Consider the following 21,857-nt stretch of genomic DNA (forward strand, 5'->3'; position numbering starts at 1 on the left):
ATATATTTCCATAAGCTGAAGGGAAGGAGTCAGTGGAAAGAGAAATTGACTTTAAAGGAGAGAATATAATAAAGCAGAAGCAGAGGAATAGGGGGAATCCAAATATTTACCTCAGCTGTTCATTCAAAAGCCTTTTTTTTCCTTTTTCCTTTCCCCTGGTACAGGCTGTGTTATAACTTACGTTGTAATTTTGTTGTTAATAAGTGATGTCAAAACAAAGGATGAATTTTTATAGAATACAGTATTACTCACAGAAAAACAGTGTAGTCATAGAATTTAAGATTGAGACTCTTCACCAAAGCACTTAGACTTCCTACCACTTCAAAAGCCAGTTTGTATCTTCATATGTCAATATTTTAAAATATCTAAACTCTGTGTCTTCTCTTGCAGCCCAATTAAAGGATATTGCCTATGGCACCAAGCAGTATAAATTTAAACCAGAAATCACACCAGATGACTCTGTTGATGAATTTGATGAAACCATTCACTTAGAACGAGGCGAAAACCTACTTGAAATCCATATCAACAAAGTAACGTTTTCTTCTGAAGTTTTACGGGCATCTGGAGATAAAGAGCCTATCACTTTCTGTACCTATGCTTTCTATGATTTTGAGCTACAGACAACTCCCATAGTGCAAGGCCTTCACCCAGAATATAACTTCACTTCTCAATATCTCGTTCATGTTAATGACTTATTTTTACAATATATTCAGAAGAACACTATCACTCTTGAGGTCCACCAAGCTTACAGCACAGATTACGAAACAATTGCAGCAGGTCAGTTGAGATTCCATGAAATTCTAGAAAAAAGCGGTCGAATATTTTGCACAGCAAGTTTGGTTGGTAAGTACAATCTTATAAGCTTTGGATATTTGAATCACTAATTTGATTAGTATATTAATATGGTATTCTACATTACTGTCTTTTCTTATGGATTCAAGATGCCTTGAGGGTAGGACAGTGTCCTCTAAGTAATCTGCCTACAGTTGATTAGACTATCCTAAATGTCATTAATGATGTCAGTGCAATGGCAATTAATTTTTCACAAGTTTATAAGTGCACAGATTTATTTACCATATAATACCCTTTTTTGATTAAATATTAGTTGTAGTCATTTATCCGAGTTTAAGAGCTTATGTTATCACCATTACTAGACATTGGAAATACAGTGGTCAGTGCTAAGTAAGACAGAACCCCCGCCATCATGGAGCTTATCTTCTAGAGGGGAAGACAGGCCATAAAACAAATTCGTATCTCATCAGATGAAGAAAAATGAACAAGCTAACAAAGATGGAAGGTTGCTAATTCAGATAAGAGCTTCCTTGATAGGTGAACTGAGTAAAGATCCATGACGTCCGGGGGAAGAATGTTTCATGAAGAGGAAACAGCAAGTACCAAGATAGACAAAGATGACATGTTGGAGGAACAGCAGGAAGGCCAATGGTTAAAGCAGAAATGTGATTAAAGCAAAAGAAGGATGAGTACACAAAGTCAGCCTGAGAAAGGCAAATACCATATGATTTCACTCATATGTGGAATTTAAGAAACAAAACAAATGAGCAAAGGAAAAAAAAAAAAAGAGGAGGAGTAGCAAACCAAGAAACAGACTCTTAACTCTAGAGAATAAACTGCCTATTACCAGCAGGGAGGTGGGTGGGAGATGGGGAAATAGGTGATGGGGATGAAGGAGCACCTTGATGTATGGAAGTGTTGAATCACCAAAGTGTACACCTGAAATTAATATTACACTGTATGTTAACTAACTGGAATTTAAATAAAAGCTTTTTTTTAAAAAAAAGTACACTTTAAAAAACAAAAGCAAAAAAAACAGTAGAAGGACCAGATCATGCTCTAGAAACTTGTAGGTCCTGATGAGGCAAATGGATTTTTTTTTTCTCTGAGTAATTAAAGTCACTGGAGAGTTTTGAGGAAGAAAGTGACATGATCACACGTAGGTTTTAGGAAAACCACCCTGGGTGCTGGGGGAAGAATAGACTCTCGGGGCCAAAAGGGAAAATTAGGACCATTTTCAGGCTCTTGCATTAATTTGTGGAAAGATGATGATGGCTCAGATTAAGATGGTAATGAGAACGGTGACAAGAAGCAGTTTTTTTCAGTTGATGTTTGATTAACTTCAAGATTTGCTTATCAACCAGATGGAGAGTAATGAGGAAAATGGAGGAGGCAAGAATTTCTGGCATGCAGGATAAGGAGAATAGGGAAGCCATTTATTGAGTTAGGCCTGGGAAAGGAACAAATCTGAGAAAGAAAGTCAATTTTGTTTGAACAACTTAAGACTGTCTTGTTGGGACAGCCAAATAGAGATGGCACGCTTACCATTGGATACACCTCCCCAAAGGTTGGGGATAAACAAATGAAAAGGAGAGTCATTACCATATGGAATATATTTTAAGGCTTTGGCCTCTGTAATCTCACATAGAGGCTGAATGTACACAATGCAGAGAGAGTGGCCAAGGATTGAGCCTTGGAAAACTGCACAATTTAGAGTTTAGGAAGAAGAGACACCAGCAAAGGAAACTAAAGAGTGGCCAGTGATTTAGAAGGCAAACTAAAGAACAAACAGTATCCTAGAGGCCAGCCAAGAAACCATTTCAAAAAGAAAAGAGGGTGATTTAGCTTCTGGGGAGGGATTTTATTTGATTGATTGATTGATTGATTGATCACAGGGGTAACACATATTTACATGATTCAAAAATCATAAGGTGTAAAGCTTATACCATAAAATACCTCTCTCTCCCACTTCTGTCCCTCAACTACCTTGGACCCCCTCACCAAAGCTATGAATTCTTCCAAAGAAATTTTAAGCATGTACAAGCAAATTATGTGTATCCATTAATATTCTGGTTTTAGGACTTTTTTTAAAAAAGATAGTAGATAGAATCATGTTTGTTTGTTGATGATCCATTAGTGAGAAAGTAAATAATGAAGTAGAAGAGAATGGGGAAAATAGTTTTAATAATATGCTATGCTCAGGAAAGCTTAAGTATAGAATATCCTCTATTCAACAAATATTGAGTACCCATTGTATACTAGTCACATTGGTAGGAATATATCAGTGGAAACCACAGCCCTTGGCCTCAAGAAACTTGGTGTGGGTGGAGAAATACGCTGGTGAATAGACAGTTAAGTGAAAGGAGTCAGTGTCCTAATGAGAGGACAAATCTTTCCCCTCTTTGAAGGAAGCAGAGAGCTTCTAAGTCCCCCAGAAACTGTAGAGGAAATCTTCACGGAGGAAGAGAGATGAATAGCTGCCCGAGTTGAAAAGAGTAGTGAGAGTGTACAAGGGGAAACATCATGCAAGCATGTATTACATCTGAAATATATTTGGCATAGCTATGGCATATGTCCCTGTACTTGTGGCACAGTAGAGAAGTGGGAAGGTGCCAAAGATTTCTTGAAAGCTGAATTATAATGTGGAATTTTATATTTAAAATTTTGAGATTTTATATTGTATCTGTCAGTCTACATGGAGTACAACTTGTTAAAAACAAGCTACTGTAGCATCAAAAAGAATCTGTGGAGTATGTAATACAGTGTTTAGGTTTTTTTTCTTTATATTTTGGAAGGATTTAAATAGTATGAATTGGAATATCTCAAACATAATTTGACATTGCTCTTTAATAATACTTAACATACAATGAAACTCAACTTGCAGAAATAACTTTATTTTCTTCAGCTCTGTTCTTTGCCAATCACACATCATTTGTGCAAGTCATACATTATTTTACTCAGAATAAAATTTTAACAGTGAGTTATGCATTGATTTGAAGGAACTAAAGGAGACATCCCAAATTTTGGCATAGTGGAATACTGGTTCAGATTACGGATTCCCATGGATCAAGCAATTCGACTTTATCGAGAACGAGCAAAGGCTTTGGGATACATAACATCAAATCATAAGGGGCCAGAGCAAATGCAATGGGTGAGCTGGTTGGACTTTAAGACATTTTTATGATACAGAAATTTTATAATATGTCTTTTTATGTCATGCTTTAAACCAAAATCATTTTCTTTCACAGCCATCAAGTGACTCTTTTTAACTTCTTATTTCAAAATAATTATGACTTACAGGAAATACAAAAGCAGTACAGAGAAGTTCTATATACCCTTCACCCAGCTTCTCCCAATTGTAACACTCTCATAACTACACTACATTATCAAAGCCAGGAAATTGACATTGGTACAATACTATTAACTAGACCATAGACCTTACTCAGATTTTATGTTTTTACTTGTGTGTGTATATGCGTGTGTAGCATTAGTAGTTCTGTGCAGTTTTATCATGTATATATATTCATGTAACTGCCACCACAAGCAAGATACAGAATTGTTCCATCACTAGAAAGGAACTCCCTTGTGCTTCCCAGGGTACTTTCAAAAAATAGAATTGCAGTACTGTGAATTGGAAGTTTAAATGCAGTTCCTCAGAGCAGCATTTCCCTGTGTTTCATAGAGTCATAATGGCCTTACTTCCAAAAGAATTCCACAATACAATGAATGCAGAAAGCACTAAAGTGAGCCAAGTTAAATAGGGTCCTTGACTTTCATGTTTAACAAGAATCCCAAGAGGAAAGCTTCAAGTACACACTTGAGTTGAGTAACAAAGGGATAAAATATAGTTGAAACATTTTGGAATGTTTGCTCAAGTCATAATTATCTTTTTTCTTTTGGATTACTGTCACTGCTATCCATGTGGCTGGGCCCCCAGGGGCCAGATTTATGTCCAGTGGTCCTATTTTTCCCACTCTATACTCAATTATGAGTAATGATTCAGGGGTATCCACCTGACCCCAGTTAAGCCAATCGGATTCCACTTTTTTTTTTTTTTTTTTTTTTTTTTTTATTTGTGATAGTCACAGAGAGAGAGAGAGAGAATGAGGCAGAGACACAGGCAGAGGGAGAAGCAGGCTCCATGCACCGGGAGCCTGATGTGGGATTCGATCCCGGGTCTCCAGGATCACGCCCTGGGCCAAAGGCAGGCGCCAAACCGCTGCGCCACCCAGGGATCCCTCGGATTCCACTTTCAAGAGAAAACAAGACTCTCCATGCTTGGAACATGTGAAATTGAGAGCTTTGGGGCAGCCATCTTCTACCATATTAACCAGCAAAGGAAAGAAAATGGGTCTGGAGAAAGGGAATAATGAGCAAGCATACAGAGAAAAATGGACACCAGATCAAGGGTAAATTCTGGCAGTTTTCTAGACCTCTTACCTTCCTAAGACCCACCACATTTCTGCTACGCAATTCCATGAAATAACCATATGGACTTAAAGTCTCATTTTGTTGTATTTGCTAGATGGAACTAGTTTCTATAATTTTCAATTAGAGAACCATGACTAATATAACACTGATTCCTGAACTTAGAATGACACCTGTTTCCTAGAGATCATCTTTCTGGACTAGTATTCTTTAGGACATACTATGGGAAATGCTGTAATGGAAAAGAGAATTAAAAATAGAGAGACACGGCTATTTATTTAGTTTTGTAGTTTGTTTTTAGATTCCCATTTTCTGGCTTGGGTGAGTCGTTTGTTGGAAATCCAGTTTTTGTGGGTAGATTTGGAGTGAGAACCACAGGGGGTATTTTTAAAAATCATTCCACTCTGCATTCTATAGTTGAATACAAACCAGCCCCAGGACAGCAGTATTGGAATTCCCTTCTCAGTTTTCTCCTCTCCATACCACCAGATGTCTCTACTGAGGACATTATGAGTTTGGTTCTATTTTGCCTTCTCCAGTAAACACTGCTGGAGTCAGAGGTTCCAGATGCTCAATCCAAATTTAGAAATACAGTGAAAGAGGAGCCCCCTTTGTAGAAAGTAGAGAATTCTCCAACACTAAACACGGCGCTGGAACACTAACGTTTCTTTATGCTAGGTCATCAGCTATGGTGAGCTTAACAAGTTAGTTACTGCAATTGTTTGCTAAAATGCTTATGCACTGGCACCTGAACAAAAGTTTCATATGGAGTTGTACAGTAGCTTCTACCTCTGCCTAATACCTTTCACTCATCTTTCTTCTGAAATGTCCTCCCAATCCAACTTATTATGTCCGCCGATGTTTATCTCTGACCTTGTTCTCTTGTTCTTATAACAGTTGAGCTTCAGTTTACTGGCTAATTTTAGGCTCATGTTTGCTTCCCCATACACCAAGGGTTGAAGATGAGGGCCAACTCAAATATAACAAAACAATGTCTGTGGGTGGACTCCATCAAATTCATTGGATTCTTATATAGGAGTGAGATATGGTCACAATAGCTGGAGTGGTTGAAGAATTAGCTCTTAATAAATTTGTGAACTAGAAAACATTTGTCTTTGGACCCATCTGTTCACTTTATTCATTAGCTATTAAATAGAATTAAAGAATTAAAGGTTTTAACAGTAGTCTCTACGTGTATGTTCAGGCATGTATGTTTATTGCTCATAGCTTAAGATCACCTGTTCACCTATGTTCTAGGGAGTATTGCTTTTGACTGAGGATCAGGTCTTTTACTGAGAAATTCACTATGAAGTGTAAATATGCATCTTTTTGTCCATTTACAAAATTATTTTGTTTGGAATTTGGCAGCTGCTGTTTATCTTCTCATTGTATTATTACTATAATATAAATATGTATTTTTTTCCAGTCAAGTCAGCAAGCACCCAAAACTGCCCAGCTCAGTTCTACTGATTCCACAGATGGCAACTTAAATGAACTTCATATTACAGTAAGGTGTTGCAACAACCTGCAGTCCCGAGGAAGCCACCTTCAGCCACACCCATATGTTGTATACAAGTTTTTTGATTTTGCAGACCATGATACAGCCATCATTCCCAGTAGCAATGATCCACAATTTGAGGATCATATGTGTTTCCCAGTGCCAATGAATATGGATTTGGATCGATACCTTAAGTCAGAGTCTCTGAGTTTTTATGTGTTTGATGATAGTGATACTCAAGAGAATATTTACATAGGAAAAGTCAATGTGCCTCTGATTTCATTGGCACATGACAGGTGTATCTCAGGTAAGCATATTTCTTGAATCTGAAATTATAAAAACAAACCTAAATTATACTTCAGTTACAGATATGATTAACCTTCCTAATGTTCTCAGATAATCTTAAACTTTGGGCCTATAGTTTTTTTTTCTAGTTATGTTCTTAGTAGTTCTGCAGATTACCAATATGTATCTTGACATATCAGTCTAAAATTAATACTAACAACTCTATCAAAATATAGAAAGTCTACCCCAATATAATTCCATTTCCTCCCCTCTTCTTTGTGCTATTACTGTTCTATATTTGTATAAAGAATACCTATATATGTTATAAACTCAACAATGCTATAATTATTCCTTTATATGATTTTTTGTCTTTTAAAGAAATCAGGAGGAGGGAGACTATAATTATAGACCTTCACGTTAACTTATGTGTTTACCAATTTTGGTATTCTTTCTTCCCTCCCTCCCCCTCTCCCATTTCTGATATTCTTTATTTCTTCCTATGGATTTGTGTTTCTGTCTGGCATTATTTCCGTACTCCAATATAACTCCACTGCCTCTTTCTCCTTTGTGCTATTATTACCATATACTTTTTATCTTTATGTAAGCTCAACAATATAATTTTGCTATTACTGTTTTATGCAGTTATCTTTTAAATCAGTTAAGAAATGACAAAAAACATATTTACACTGTCTTTCATAATTACCTATGTGATTATTTGTGTTGGTCTCTATTCCTTTATGTTGATTTGAGTTACCATCTGGTATCACTTCCTTATAACCTAGAGAACTTCCTTTAATATGTCTTGTAATTCAGGTCTGCTAGTAATGACTTCTCTCAATTTTTATCTAGGAATGTCTTTATTTTGCTTTTATTTTTTAAAGGATAGTCTTACCAGGTATAATATTCTTAGTCATCAGTTATTTTTTTCTTTTGCACTTTGGGTACATCAAGTAACTAATTTCTGGCATGCATTGTTTCTAACGAGAAATCAGCTCTTAATATGATTCCCTTGTACTTGATACTGTCTTCAAGATTTTCGTGTGTGTGTGTGTGTGTGTGTGTGCGTGTGTGTTTCTTTAAACAGACCGTGATGTGTATAGGTTTGGATCCCACTGTGTTTATCCTACTTGGAATTTGTTGAGCTTCTTTATGTGTAAGGTAATGTTATGTACAAAATATAGGGAGTTTTGTGCTGTTATTTCTTTTGTTCTTTTCATCCCTTTCTCTCTTGAATTCCCATTGCATGTATATCTGTGGTGTCCCACAGATCTCCGAAGCTCTATTCATTTTTTTCCATGTTCTCTCTGCATATTGGATAATCTCTACTGGTCAGTATTCAAGTTCACTGATTCATTCTGCTAGCTCAAATCTCCTATTGAGCCCCCCTACAGAATTTTGTTTTCGTAATTGTAATTTCAATTCCAGAATTTCTATTTAGTTCTTTTCTATAAAATTGCTCTTTATTATATTCTCTGTTTTATAAGGCATTGTCATCACATTTTCCTTTAATTCTTTAAATATCATTTATTTAAATTATTTGAACATATAATAGCTGTTCTGATGTTTTTGTCTGCTGAGTGTAACACCAAGAAGGCGTCTATTGAAGTGTAACACTTCTAGAAGGCGTCTATTGATGGCCTTTTTTCCTATATATGCAGCATACACTCCTGTTTTTCCACATGTGCCATGATTTTTTGTTATTGTTTAAAACTGGACATTTAGGATACTATATTATAGCAACTCTAGATTTCAACCCTCCCCTACTCCACAGGGTGCTTCTCTTGCTGTTTTTGCTTGGTAACTTGCCTGAACTAATTTCGTATCTTCCACTCACTGTACCTACTGATGTCTCTGCTAAGTTTTTATTTATCATTGATTGGTCATAGGTTGTACTTAATACCTTGAGCTGATAGGCTTCCACCCTTTGTGGGTTAGTGTACTTGTTGGGTAATTGTTTTTCAAAGTTCAGGCAGTCTGCAAGTCTCATGGTCAGCCAGGGAAGTAGCTTAATAGAGTCTGTTCTGACTTTTAATAGAGTCTGTTGTTACTGAGTTTCTTTTTTTTTTTTTTTAAGATTTTATTTATTCATGAGAGACACAGAGAGAGAGAAAGAGGCAGAGAGGCAGAGACACAGGCAGAGGGAGAAGCAGGCTACTTGCAGGGAGCCTGATGTGGAACTTGATCCCGGGATTCCAGGATCATGCCCTGGGCTGAAGGCAGGCGCTAAACCGCTGAGCCACCCAGGGATCCCCATTACTGAGTTTCTGTAGATTCTCATCAATATGTTCTCAATTTGTTGTATACCTTTTTTTAATTTCCAGAGCCCTTGAATGGTTGTTTTTGATCATTTTGTCCAGTTTTATCTTGTCATTCTTTTTGTGGGAAGGATTTACTGAGCTCTTCACTCAGCCACTCTGGAAGTCCCACCCATGCCTATAATAGAATTTTATCAACTCCTTATGTTCTATCTATATTCTTTTGTTCTAAAGTCTAGAGTTGTTTTGTGGCTCTTTCCCAGCCAGCCATTAAAAGATGTGTCAAACATTTGAGGACCACGTAAAGGATACTACTCCTAAACAACCATTATACTTGAAATATAGATTTGCTATCTTCAAGTCTGGAATTTTTCATACTGAAAAATTTAGTGCGATGACTAAAATTTGTGACTCTGTATTACAGTTACAAGCTAGGTGATACTCTTATTGCCGTTTTGGGCATTTTGTTTATTTTCTAGACTTTTTTTTTTTTTTTTTTGCTGTGCTACTATTAATTTGGAGTAATTTAACAAATCCCAGTGAAATATGTTAAAATTATGATAAAATCCTATGGTAATATGAAGACTTCCTTAGATACATAAATTATTTTAAATTGTGAGGTTTTAATATATTTTTCTATAGAGACAAGTCTTTTGCAAGAATATTTAAGGCAAAAGAAGGTTGATACTTGAGCTATAACCCAAATAATGTCTTAGAGGAAGGCTAAAAGTTCTGAGTAATCTCTGAATTTAATTTCAGTGAATTAAAATATTTATAAGTTAATTTTCTCATCTTGGAATCAATATTATCAGTGAGGCCTCAAGTTCTGAAAGCAATGTGCTTCAGAGATGAACCTATCAGATTATTTTGTCTTTATTCTCTAAGCCATTTGAGGTGTGAGTAAAAACCAAAATTATTTTTAAAGTTGTGGGTAGTTCTCTTTGTTCTTCTTTAATTCTTATGGTAATACTCTGGCATTTATTAAAATTATTTTTGTAACTTGACAGGAATGTTTGAGTTAACAGATCATAAAAAGCATCCTGCAGGAACCATTCATGTTATATTGAAATGGAAATTTGCTTACCTTCCACCAAGTGGATCTATAACAACTAAAGACTTAGGAAATTTTATACGCCAAGAAGAGTCAGAAGTTGTTCAAAGAGCACCTCCAGCATCCTCTGTTAGCACATTAGTTGTTGTGAGTAGCAGTGACTTTGAATTTCCTATAGAACTTAAGAAATAGTATTTAAAAAAAGAAAGAAAAAATAGCTGAAGTCTTATCTAAGTATATGTTCATGATACTCAGTTTGACATATTGATTTATCTTAGGCACCAACACCTAAACCAAGGCGGCGTTTAACACCTGTAGATAAGAAAGTGTCTTTTGTGGATATCACACCACATCAGAGTTCTGTAAGTAGTAACCACTGAAAATAATGATTTTTTTCTCGCATACCAAATATTTTAAATAAATGATATAGGTGTAGTATACTCTACCTGATTTCAAAGGAAACTAGTAAATAAAATACTTCTTTTTCCTTTAAATGTTGGCTTTATAATTTGGCATTGTGTATAAATGTTAACTCTTAATAGTTTTTGATCTAAACCCTCCTATGACTCCATTTGTAACTCCAGCTACTGCTCTAATTCTCTGCCCCCATTTATTGGGGGGCGGGGGTAGTGGGGGATGGGAAGAAACCTCTTCAGAAAGTCCTAATTCTGTTTCCCTTTCTTCACACTGTTTCTTGAACTCATGCTAGTCAAAATTCATCCTCAGTTAAAACCACTCTTGCTAAGGTCACCAATACTTTGATTTTGCCATATCCAGTAGTCAGTTTTCTGCCTCCCAGTAACATTCGACACAGTGGAATACTTGCTCCCTCTTTTTTTTTTTTTTTTTTACTAGCTCCCTCTTTACTTAGCTTCTGGAACACTGTATCTTTCTAGTTTCTCTCCAGCTTTACCCGTTATTCTTCTCACTGTCCTATACCAAATCTTCTATTGTCAAGTTGCCTCAGCAGTTTCACTGCAGACCTAGACTTCTACTCACTCTGTATCTACATTCAGAGGTCTTACCCAGTCTCATAGTGTTAAACATCTAGATACAATCTCTCTCATATTTATTACCTTCAGTCTTGATCTCAAATTCCAAATTTATTTCCTTCCTGCTTATTTCATATGTCCTGGATGTGTAATAGGAATCTAAACTTAACATGTCAAAAACCAAATGTGACTTCACAGCCCTCTTCCAAAATGTTTCTTTCATTGTTTCCCATTCTTAGTAAATGATTAATCATTCACTCAGTTTCACAGTCATGAAATTTTGAAGGCATTCCTTTGTCATTCTCTTTTTCACATCCTACAACCAGTTCATCCACCAGTTCATCCACCTGTCAGCTATACTTTGAAAATATACCCTGTATTCACATCATCTCCATTATCACCACTCAAGTCCCCATCATCTCTTTTGGACTTTAAAAATATTTTTTTTTCCTTGTAATTGAGATATAACTCTTAAATAGTTAAAGGACACAAAACTTAAGCATAGAGCTCAATGAATTTTTACCTATGTACACACTTGTGTAACCATCACCCAGATTAATTTTTTTTTTTCCTCAGGGCACCTGGGTGGCTCAGTCCATTAAGTGTCTGCCTTCAGCTCAGGTCATGATCTCAGGGTCCTGGGATTGAGCTCCACATCAGGCTCTCTGCTTAGCAGGGAGTCTGCTTCCCCTCTCCCACTGCTCCTCCCCTACCCCATCCTACCCCCACTCATGTGTTTGCTCGCTCTCTTAAATAAATAAAATCTTTAAAAAATAAAAATAATTAAAAATAAAAATATATTTTCTCCTTAGAGTTTAAAATAATATCTGGCATATACAGTGCTTTTAATATATATGTGCTAAATAAATGAATTCAATAATAATTATTCAGGCAGTATTAAATAGCTAACACTTATTGAGTGCTCATTATGTGTCAGACACTGAACTAAATTCTATATGTCCACAAAATCATTTAATCCTCACAACAACCTTATGATCATATTAGAATTATTCCCATTGAAAGATCAGGAAAGTAAGGGGCACCTGGGTGCCTTAGTCAGTGAAGGATCTCAAGGGTTGTGAGATCAAGCCCCATGTTGAATGTTGGGCTTGCACTCAGGGCAGAGTCAACTTGAGATTCTCTCTCTCCCTTTCCCATGGCCCCTCCCCTACTTGCATATTCTCTCTCTTGCTCTCTAAAATAAAAATAAATCTTTAAAAAAAAATCAGGAGTAATATGAACAGAGCTTAAGTGACTTGCTTAGGACTGGGTGTTATGCTTGCTATATGTTGGCAAATCGGACTCCAATAAAAAAAATATACAAAAGAAAAGTAACTGCTCAGGTAAAATATTAGATCTGGGGTTCGAACATAAGTAGCCAGATTTCTACATAAATGATCATAAACATAAAAAAGACATACACAGAGATATGTGTTGGAATGTGATCACAATAGCTGAAAATAGTGATCTAGTTAAATGTCCAACACCAGTAAAATGGTTCATTAAATTATGATACATTCATTCATTTTTTTTTAAAGATTTGTCTGTCTACTCATGAGAAACACAAAGAGACAGCAAGGCAGAGACATAGGCAGAGGGAGAAGCAAGCTCCCTACAGGGAGCCGATGTGGTACTCCATCCCAGATCCCAGGATCATGCCCTGAGCCAAAGACAAATGCTCAACCACTGAGCCACCCAGTCGTCCCTACATCCATTCATTTTAATACAATATTTATTAACTATGATGTTTACCCGAAGTGTCATACTAGGAGAAAATTTTATGTTGTAATATTGAGGTTTTTTAAATGTAACAGTATATATTGTATTTGTAGTATAATTCCCACTATGTAACCAAGAAAGTTTTTTATTTGCATTAAAAATTAATCATAAAGGGCACCTGGATGGTTCAGTCAATCAGACGTCTTGACTGGTGATCTCTTATTAATGGATATTATCATTGGGTAATAAGAATATGGATTTATATTAATTTCTTTTGATTTCTGGTTTATCTTTCCCATTTTCTATATTGGACATGTTTACTTTTAAAATAGCAAAAATGGGGTGCCTGAGGGGCTCAGAGGTTGAGCATCAGCCTTCGGCTCAGGTCATGATCCCGGGGTCTTGGGATCGAGTCCCACATCTAGTGCCCCACGGGGAGCCTGCTTCTCCCTTTGCCTATGTCTTTGTCTTTTTCTATCTCTCATGATAAAGAAATAAAATCTTTTTTAAAAAATTAATAAATAAAATAGCAAAAATCATAAGCTGTATTTTAAAAATACACATCAGTTTATGAATCCTGGAAAATGGTTGACTAGAAATTGATATTTTATACAGTTAAAAAATAATGTTGATCATAGACATTATGTATCTTAGCATATGCAATTTTTAATTACATGAAAAATGTATAATCATCTTAGAAATATTAGAAAATACAAATAAGCAAAAAAAAATTAAAAATTAAATTTTTCCAAATCAATATATCAGAGATAGAATTTTAGTGAATTTCCTTCCATACTTATTCCCATGGGAATATGCACATTGCATGTTTGTTTTTTAACAAAACAATATAAAACTATGTATATTTTTCTGTAAATAGCTTTATTACTCAAAACTGTATTGGGCACTCTCTTCAGTGTCAGTAAGTACAGATCTACATTATCAAATTTTTCATGTTTGCAAAGAACTCAGGTATTTGTATATACCATATTTTACTTAATCCTATACTGTTGGACATTTGCATTGTTTTCACTTTTTTTGCAATTATAAACAATGCTTCAATGAATGATACTTGGAATTCTTTTTTTTTTTTTTTTTTAAGATTTTATTTATTTATTTGACAGAGAGAGAGAAGAAGCACAAGCAGGGAGAGCCGCAGCGGGAGAGGGAGAAGCAGACTCCCCACTGATCAGGGAGCCCAATGTAGGGTTCCATTCCAAGACTGTGGGATCATGAGCCAAAGGCAGGTGCTTAACCCACTGAGCCATTCAGGCACCCCACACTTAGCAGTTCTTAAATTACATATATATACCATAACTATCAACCATTTTACGGAAATACACTAAATTTAGGGTCATACAGATAACTACTGTATTTACTCTTCTCTCTATATATAAGTCTTAGGATCATTTGGGATTTAGTAATAAATATAAAGTAACATATATGCATGTTTTTACATCAATAAAAGGAAATATCTATTCCTCCTGAAGATGTGAAGGAAATTTCATCAGAAGTGGAGCATACACCAGAAATAGAAACTAATATGCCAGCTCTTTCACATATTCCTGAGGTATGGGTTTGAATTAAAATTATTTTGAAAGGTTTAATTTGGTTCCTAAAAGATTGTCTTTGTATTATCATGGATCAAGAATTCATAGCATTGATCATATTTTTGTGTATAACTTCGTGGGAACAGAAAAATCAAAACATGACCAGTGTTGTATCAGCTACAATTATGCTGATATTAGCAGCTAACAAATAAATATATGAATTAGAGTAATAATGTAAAATTCATTTTGATAATGATTTTTTTAATAATCAAAAATTAATTTGATATTAATGCATTTTTCATTCTTGGCCTATAATAATGTTTTCATTTATCCATTTTTCTGTGCAATTTTAATGATAGTTTTTCTAATGACTCACTTACATATAATGCCTGTCTGTATATTTAAGTCTCAAGCCTTACATGCTTTCTGAGGTGCTTCAGCAAGTCCACACACATGTGATCTAAGGAACAGTGAGTGTATCAGTGTGCTTGTATTTCTTCAGGTTTCTCAAGAAAGCAGTGAAGTTAAGGTAAAAGAGAAAATACAACAAGGAAAAGATGATGATGTGTCCTTCCTATCTGAGGGCCAGGTTGCAAATCAAAGCTGGACTTCTTCTGAAGATGAAACAGAAATAACTGAGGAATTGGAACCAGAAGGTGATTTTTTCCCTTTCTTAAATTAATATTATTTACTTAATTCTGTGCTTTTTTAAAAATCTGTTAGAGCATGCCTCCTAGGACATCTTCATGTAACAGTGGATCTACTCCATGATAACCTATTTCATGACCAACATGAGACACAATTCAGTCCAGTTAGCTACTGACAGCTGGAATTGTTGCACACCTTCTTATCTCTTTCTCTCTCTTTTTTTTTTAAAGATTTTACTTTTTTATTCATGAGAGACACAGAGAGAGAGAGAGAGAGAGGGAGGCAGAGACACAGGCAGAGGAATAAGCAGGCTCCATGCAGGGAGCCTGACGTGGGGCTCAATCCAGGCCCTGGGCCAAAGGTGGCACTAAACTGCTGAGCCACCCGGGCTGCCCACACACCTTCTTTTCTCAACCTGGAATGCCACAGTGTAATGAATGCAAGTCTTACTGCTGACCATGTTCCCAGTTTATATTTTAAGCGGCTTTATGTTCTCTTTGGGTTTTGTACTATCATCTGAATTATTCTAGAGAAATTAACTTTTTAAAAATTAAAACTAAGAACTCAGACAAAGAAGACAACTCTTAACAGGGTTTAATTTATATAAATATCTAGAAGAGGCAACAAGAGTAACAGCACTTAGGTGGTGCTTAGGGAATACAGAGATATAGAAAAGGAGTAGATTACAAGGGAGCATAAGGATACTTAACAGGGTGACAGATATGTTCACAAATTATACGTATATCATAGTATCAAATTTTTCTCTTTAAATATGTGCAGTTTATCATATGGCAATTTTGCCACAATAAAATTGCAAAATTTTAAATATGTTTCTACATAATAGTTAAGAATAACTTGGTTTTTGCACAATATAGTTGGTTAGGCTATAAGGAAACACCTATTACCCTGTCCTTCTCTTTGAAAAGATTATTTTTGAATTTCAGAGCAAGCTATATTATGTTTCTACTAAAACTAAACTAGGAGTTTTTCATCATTTTTTTTTCTCTTTCTACAATATAATGTAAAAGAAAATATCTTTGCTGCTAAGAAAGGTCTAGCCATGATTATCATATTCTCCTTTTAAGATCATCCTTATAACATATTCTTATTTCGCTCCATTTCACAAGGTATAAATATAATTGGTTAAACAGACTTGAACCACTAAATTTTTATTTTTTAACAGAGGAGGAAGACAGATCAGCATCTGACAGTGATGAGTGTATTATTCCAGCTCCTATCTCCAAGAATATCAAACAGGTCAGTAGCTTGATGCCAGCTAGAAGTGTTACAGAATAAAGCTGCTTTTCCTTAATAGTGTATCAGTCTTCATACATGAAAATCTTAAGGCAGAAATATTTCTGGGAAAATTTTAATGTATTCTCACAATCTTACCCATGTAATCATCTAGTACAAAAAAAAATTCATAGGTAGTTTCATTACATAATGGATCATAACATGTGTTATTTTTGCTTACATGTTAACAATACTTGTCATCAGCAGCTTTAATAGTTAACTTGCTGGGGGGGGATCCCTGGGTGGCTCAGGGGTTTAGTGCCTGCTTTTGGCCCAGGGCTAATCCTGGAGTCCTGGGATCGAGTCCCACATCAGGCTCCTGCATGGAGCCTGCTTCTGCCTCTGCCTGTGTCTCTGCCTCTCTCTCCCTTTGTGTCTCTCATGAATAAATAAATAAAATCTTTTTTTTTTTTTTTTTTTTTTTGACTTTATAAATTTTTTTTTTTTTTTTTTTTTTTTTTATTGGTGTTCAATTTACTAACATACAGAATAACACCCAGTGCCCGTCACCCATTCACTCCCACCCCCCGCCCTCCTCCCCTTCTACCACCCCTAGTTCGTTTCCCAGAGTTAGCAGTCTTTACGTTCTGTCTCCCTTTCTGATATTTCCCACACATTTCTTCTCCCTTCCCTTATTTTCCCTTTCACTATTATTTATATTCCCCAAATGAATGAGAACATATAATGTTTGTCCTTCTCCGACTGACTTACTTCACTCAGCATAATACCCTCCAGTTCCATCCACGTTGAAGCAAATGGTGGGTATTTGTCATTTCTAATAGCTGAGTAATATTCCATTGTATACATAAACCACATCTTCTTTATCCATTCATCTTTCGTTGGACACCGAGGCTCCTTCCACAGTTTGGCTATCGTGGCCATTGCTGCTAGAAACATCGGGGTGCAGGTGTCCCAGCGTTTCATTGCATTTGTATCTTTGGGGTAAATCCCCAACAGTGCAATTGCTGGGTCGTAGGGCAGGTATATTTTTAACTGTTTGAGGAACCTCCACACAGTTTTCCACAGTGGCTGCACCAGTTCACATTCCCACCAACAGTGTAAGAGGGTTCCCTTTTCTCCACATCCTCTCCAACATTTGTTGTTTCCTGCCTTGTTAATTTTTCCCATTCTCACTGGTGTGAGGTGGTATCTCATTGTGGTTTTGATTTGTATTTCCCTGATGGCAAGTGATGCAGAGCATTTTCTCATGTGCATGTTGGCCATGTCTATGTCTTCTTCTGTGAGATTTCTGTTCATGTCTTTTGCCCATTTCATGATTGGATTGTTTGTTTCTTTGGTGTTGAGTTTAATAAGTTCTTTATAGATCTTGGAAACTAGCCCTTTATCTGATATGTCATTTGCAAATATCTTCTCCCATTCTGTAGGTTGTCTTTGAGTTTTGTTGACTGTATCCTTTGCTGTGCAAAAGCTTCTTATCTTGATGAAGTCCCAATAGTTCATTTTTGCTTTTGTTTCTTTTGCCTTCGTGGATGTATCTTGCAAGAAGTTACTATGGCCGAGTTCAAAAAGGGTGTTGCCTGTGTTCTTCTCTAGGATTTTGATGGAATCTTGTCTCACATTTAGATCTTTCATCCATTTTGAGTTTATCTTTGTGTATGGTGAAAGAGAGTGGTCTAGTTTCATTCTTCTGCATGTGGATGTCCAATTTTCCCAGCACCATTTATTGAAGAGACTGTCTTTCTTCCAATGGATAGTCTTTCCTCCTTTATCGAATATTAGTTGCCCATAAAGTTCAGGGTCCACTTCTGGATTCTCTATTCTGTTCCACTGATCTATGTGTCTGTTTTTGTGCCAGTACCACACTGTCTTGATGACCACAGCTTTGTAGTACAACCTGAAATCTGGCATTGTGATGCCCCCAGATATGGTTTTCTTTTTTAAAATTCCCCTGGCTATTCGGGGTCTTTTCTGATTCCACACAAATCTTAAAATAATTTGTTCTAACTCTCTGAAGAAAGTCCATGGTATTTTGATAGGGATTGCATTAAACGTGTATATTGCCCTGGGTAACATTGACATTTTCACAATATTAATTCTGCCAATCCATGAGCATGGAATATTTTTCCATCTCTTTGTGTCTTCCTCAATTTCTTTCAGAAGTGTTCTATAGTTTTGAGGGTATAGATCCTTTACATCTTTGGTGAGGTTTATTCCTAGGTATCTTATGCTTTTGGGTGCAATTGTAAATGGGATTGACTCCTTAATTTCTCTTTCTTCAGTCTCATTGTTAGTGTATAGAAATGCCACTGACTTCTGGGCATTGATTTTGTATCCTGCCACGCTACCGAATTGCTGTATGAGTTCTAGCAATCTTGGGGTGGAGACTTTTGGGTTTTCTATGTAGAGTATCATGTCATCGGCGAAGAGGGAGAGTTTGACTTCTTCTTTGCCAATTTGAATGCCTTTAATGTCTTTTTGTTGTCTGATTGCTGAGGCTAGGACTTCCAGTACTATGTTGAATAGCAGTGGTGAGAGTGGACATCCCTGTCTTGTTCCTGATCTTAGGGGAAAGGCTCCCAGTGCTTCCCCATTGAGAATGATATTTGCTGTGGGCTTTTCATAGATGGCTTTTAAGATGTCGAGGAATGTTCCCTCTATCCCTACACTCTGAAGAGTTTTGATCAGGAATGGATGCTGTATTTTGTCAAATGCTTTCTCTGCATCCAATGAGAGGATCATATGGTTCTTGGTTTTTCTCTTGCTGATATGATGAATCACATTGATTGTTTTACGGGTGTTGAACCAGCCTTGTGTCCCAGGGATAAATCCTACTTGGTCATGGTGAATAATTTTCTTAATGTACTGTTGGATCCTATTGGCCAGTATCTTGTTGAGAATTTTTGCATCCATGTTCATCAGGGATATTGGTCTGTAATTCTCCTTTTTGGCGGGGTCTTTGTCTGGCTTTGGAATTAAGGTGATGCTGGCTTCATAGAACGAATTTGGAAGTACTCCATCTCTTTCTATCTTTCCAAACAGCTTTAGGAGAATAGGTATGATTTCTTCTTTAAACGTTTGATAAAATTCTCCTGGGAAGCCATCTGGCCCTGGACTCTTGTGTCTTGGGAGGTTTTTGATGACTGCTTCAATTTCCTCCCTGGTTATTGGCCTGTTCAGGTTTTCTATTTCTTCCTGTTCCAGTTTTGGTAGTTTGTGGCTTTCCAGGAATGCGTCCATTTCTTCTAGATTGCCTAATTTATTGGCGTATAGCTGTTCATAATATGTTTTTAAAATCGTTTGTATTTCCTTGGTGTTGGTAGTGATCTCTCCTTTCTCATTCATGATTTTATTAATTTGAGTCTTCTCTCTCTTCTTTTTAATAAGGCTGGCTAATGGTTTATCTATCTTATTAATTCTTTCAAAGAACCAACTCCTGGTTCTGTTGATCTGTTCCACAGTTCTTCTGGTCTCGATTTCGTTGAGTTCTGCTCGAATCTTTATTAGCTCCCTTCTTCTCTTGGGTGTAGGATCTATTTGCTGTTTTTTCTCTAGCTCCTTTATGTGTAAGGTTAGCTTTTGTATTTGAGTTCTTTCCAGTTTTTGAATGGATGCTTGTATTGCGATGTATTTCCCCCTTAGGACTGCTTTTGCTGCATCCCAAAGATTTTGAACGGTTGTATCTTCATTCTCATTAGTTTCCATGAATCTTTTTAATTCTTCCTTAATTTCCTGGTTGACCCTTTTATCTTTTAGCAGGATGGTCCTTAACCTCCATGTGTTTGAGGTCCTTCCAAACTTCTTGTTGTGATTTAGTTCTAATTTCAAGGCATTATGGTCCGAGAATATGCAGGGGACAATCCCAATCTTTTGGTATCGGTTCAGACCCGATTTGTGACCCAATATGTGGTCTATTCTGGAGAAAGTTCCATGTGCGCTTGAGAAGAATGTGTATTCAGTTGAGTTTGGATGTAAAGTTCTGTAGATATCTGTGAAATCCATCTGGTCCAGTGTATCATTTAAAGCTCTCGTTTCTTTGGAGATGTTTTGCTTAGAAGACCTATCAAGTATAGAAAGAGCTAGATTGAAGTCACCAAGTATAAGTGTATTATTATCTAAGTATTTCTTCACTTTGGTTAATAATTGATTTATATATTTGGCAGCTCCCACATTCGGAGCATATATATTGAGGATTGTTAAGTCCTCTTGTTGAATAGATCCTTTAAGTATGATATAGTGTCCCTCTTCATCTCTCACTACAGTCTTTGGGGTAAATTTTAGTTTATCTGATATAAGGATGGCTACCCCTGCTTTCTTTTGAGGACCATTCGAATGGTAAATGGTTCTCCAACCTTTTATTTTCAGGCTGTAGGTGTCCTTCTGTCTAAAATGAGTCTCTTGTAGACAGCAAATAGATGGGTCCTGCTTTTTTATCCAGTCTGAAACCCTGCGCCTTTTGATGGGGTCATTAAGCCCGTTCACATTCAGAGTTACTATTGAGAGATATGAGTTTAGTGTCATCATGATATCTATTCAGTCTTTGTTTTTGTGGACTGTTCCACTGAACTTCTTCTTAAAGGGGAATTTTAAGAGGCCCCCTTAAAATTTCTTGCAGAGCTGGTTTGGAGGTCACATATTCTTTTAGTTGCTGCCTGTCTTGGAAGCTCTTTATCTCTCCTTCCATTTTGAATGAGAGCCTTGCTGGATAAAGTATTCTTGGTTGCATGTTCTTTTCATTTAGGACCCTGAATATATCCTGCCAGCCCTTTCTGGCCTGCCAGGTCTCTGTGGAGAGGTCTGCTGTTACCCTAATACTCCTCCCCATAAAAGTCAGGGATTTCTTGTCTCTTGCTGCTTTAAGGATCTTCTCCTTATCTTTGGAATTTGCAAGCTTCACAATTAAATGTCGAGGTGTTGAACGGTTTTTATTGATTTTAGGGGGGGATCTCTCTATTTCCTGGATCTGAATGCCTGTTTCCCTTCCCAGATTAGGAAAGTTTTCAGCTAGAATTTGTTCAAATACATATTCTGGCCCTCTGTCCCTTTCGGCGCCCTCGGGAACCCCAATTAAACGTAGGTTTTTCTTCCTCAGGCTGTCATTTATTTCCCTTAATCTATCTTCATGGTCTTTTAATTGTTTGTCTCTTTTTTCCTCAGTTTCCCTCTTTGCTGTCAACTTGTCTTCTAGGTCACTCACTCGTTCTTCCACCTCGTTAACCCTCGTCGTTAGGACTTCTAGTTTGGATTGCATCTCATTCAATTGGTTTTTAATTTCTGCCTGATTAGCTCTAAATTCTGCAGTCATGAAGTCTCTTGAGTCCTTTATACTTTTTTCTAGAGCCACCAGTAGCTGTATAATAGTGCTTCTGAATTGGCTTTCTGACATTGAAT

General features: G+C 36.5%; 1 protein-coding gene across 3 annotated transcripts in view; it reads left to right on the forward strand.

Annotated features, from left to right (window-relative positions):
• RPGRIP1L (RPGRIP1 like) overlaps window positions 1–21,857 on the forward strand; it is a 101,218-nt gene that overhangs the window by 43,540 nt on the left and 35,821 nt on the right. For all 3 annotated transcript variants that reach the window (XM_038531027.1, XM_038531028.1, XM_038531029.1), the window contains 8 exons: window positions 391–843; window positions 3,792–3,943; window positions 6,647–7,025; window positions 10,266–10,456; window positions 10,588–10,671; window positions 14,486–14,587; window positions 15,070–15,223; window positions 16,399–16,472. In XM_038531027.1, coding sequence (XP_038386955.1) covers window positions 391–843; window positions 3,792–3,943; window positions 6,647–7,025; window positions 10,266–10,456; window positions 10,588–10,671; window positions 14,486–14,587; window positions 15,070–15,223; window positions 16,399–16,472 — 1,589 coding nt within the window. The remainder of the gene's footprint in view (window positions 1–390; window positions 844–3,791; window positions 3,944–6,646; window positions 7,026–10,265; window positions 10,457–10,587; window positions 10,672–14,485; window positions 14,588–15,069; window positions 15,224–16,398; window positions 16,473–21,857) is intronic.

The sequence above is a fragment of the Canis lupus genome, chromosome 2, assembly GCF_011100685.1.
Source record: "Canis lupus familiaris isolate Mischka breed German Shepherd chromosome 2, alternate assembly UU_Cfam_GSD_1.0, whole genome shotgun sequence".
NCBI classification, from domain to species: domain Eukaryota; kingdom Metazoa; phylum Chordata; class Mammalia; order Carnivora; family Canidae; genus Canis; species Canis lupus.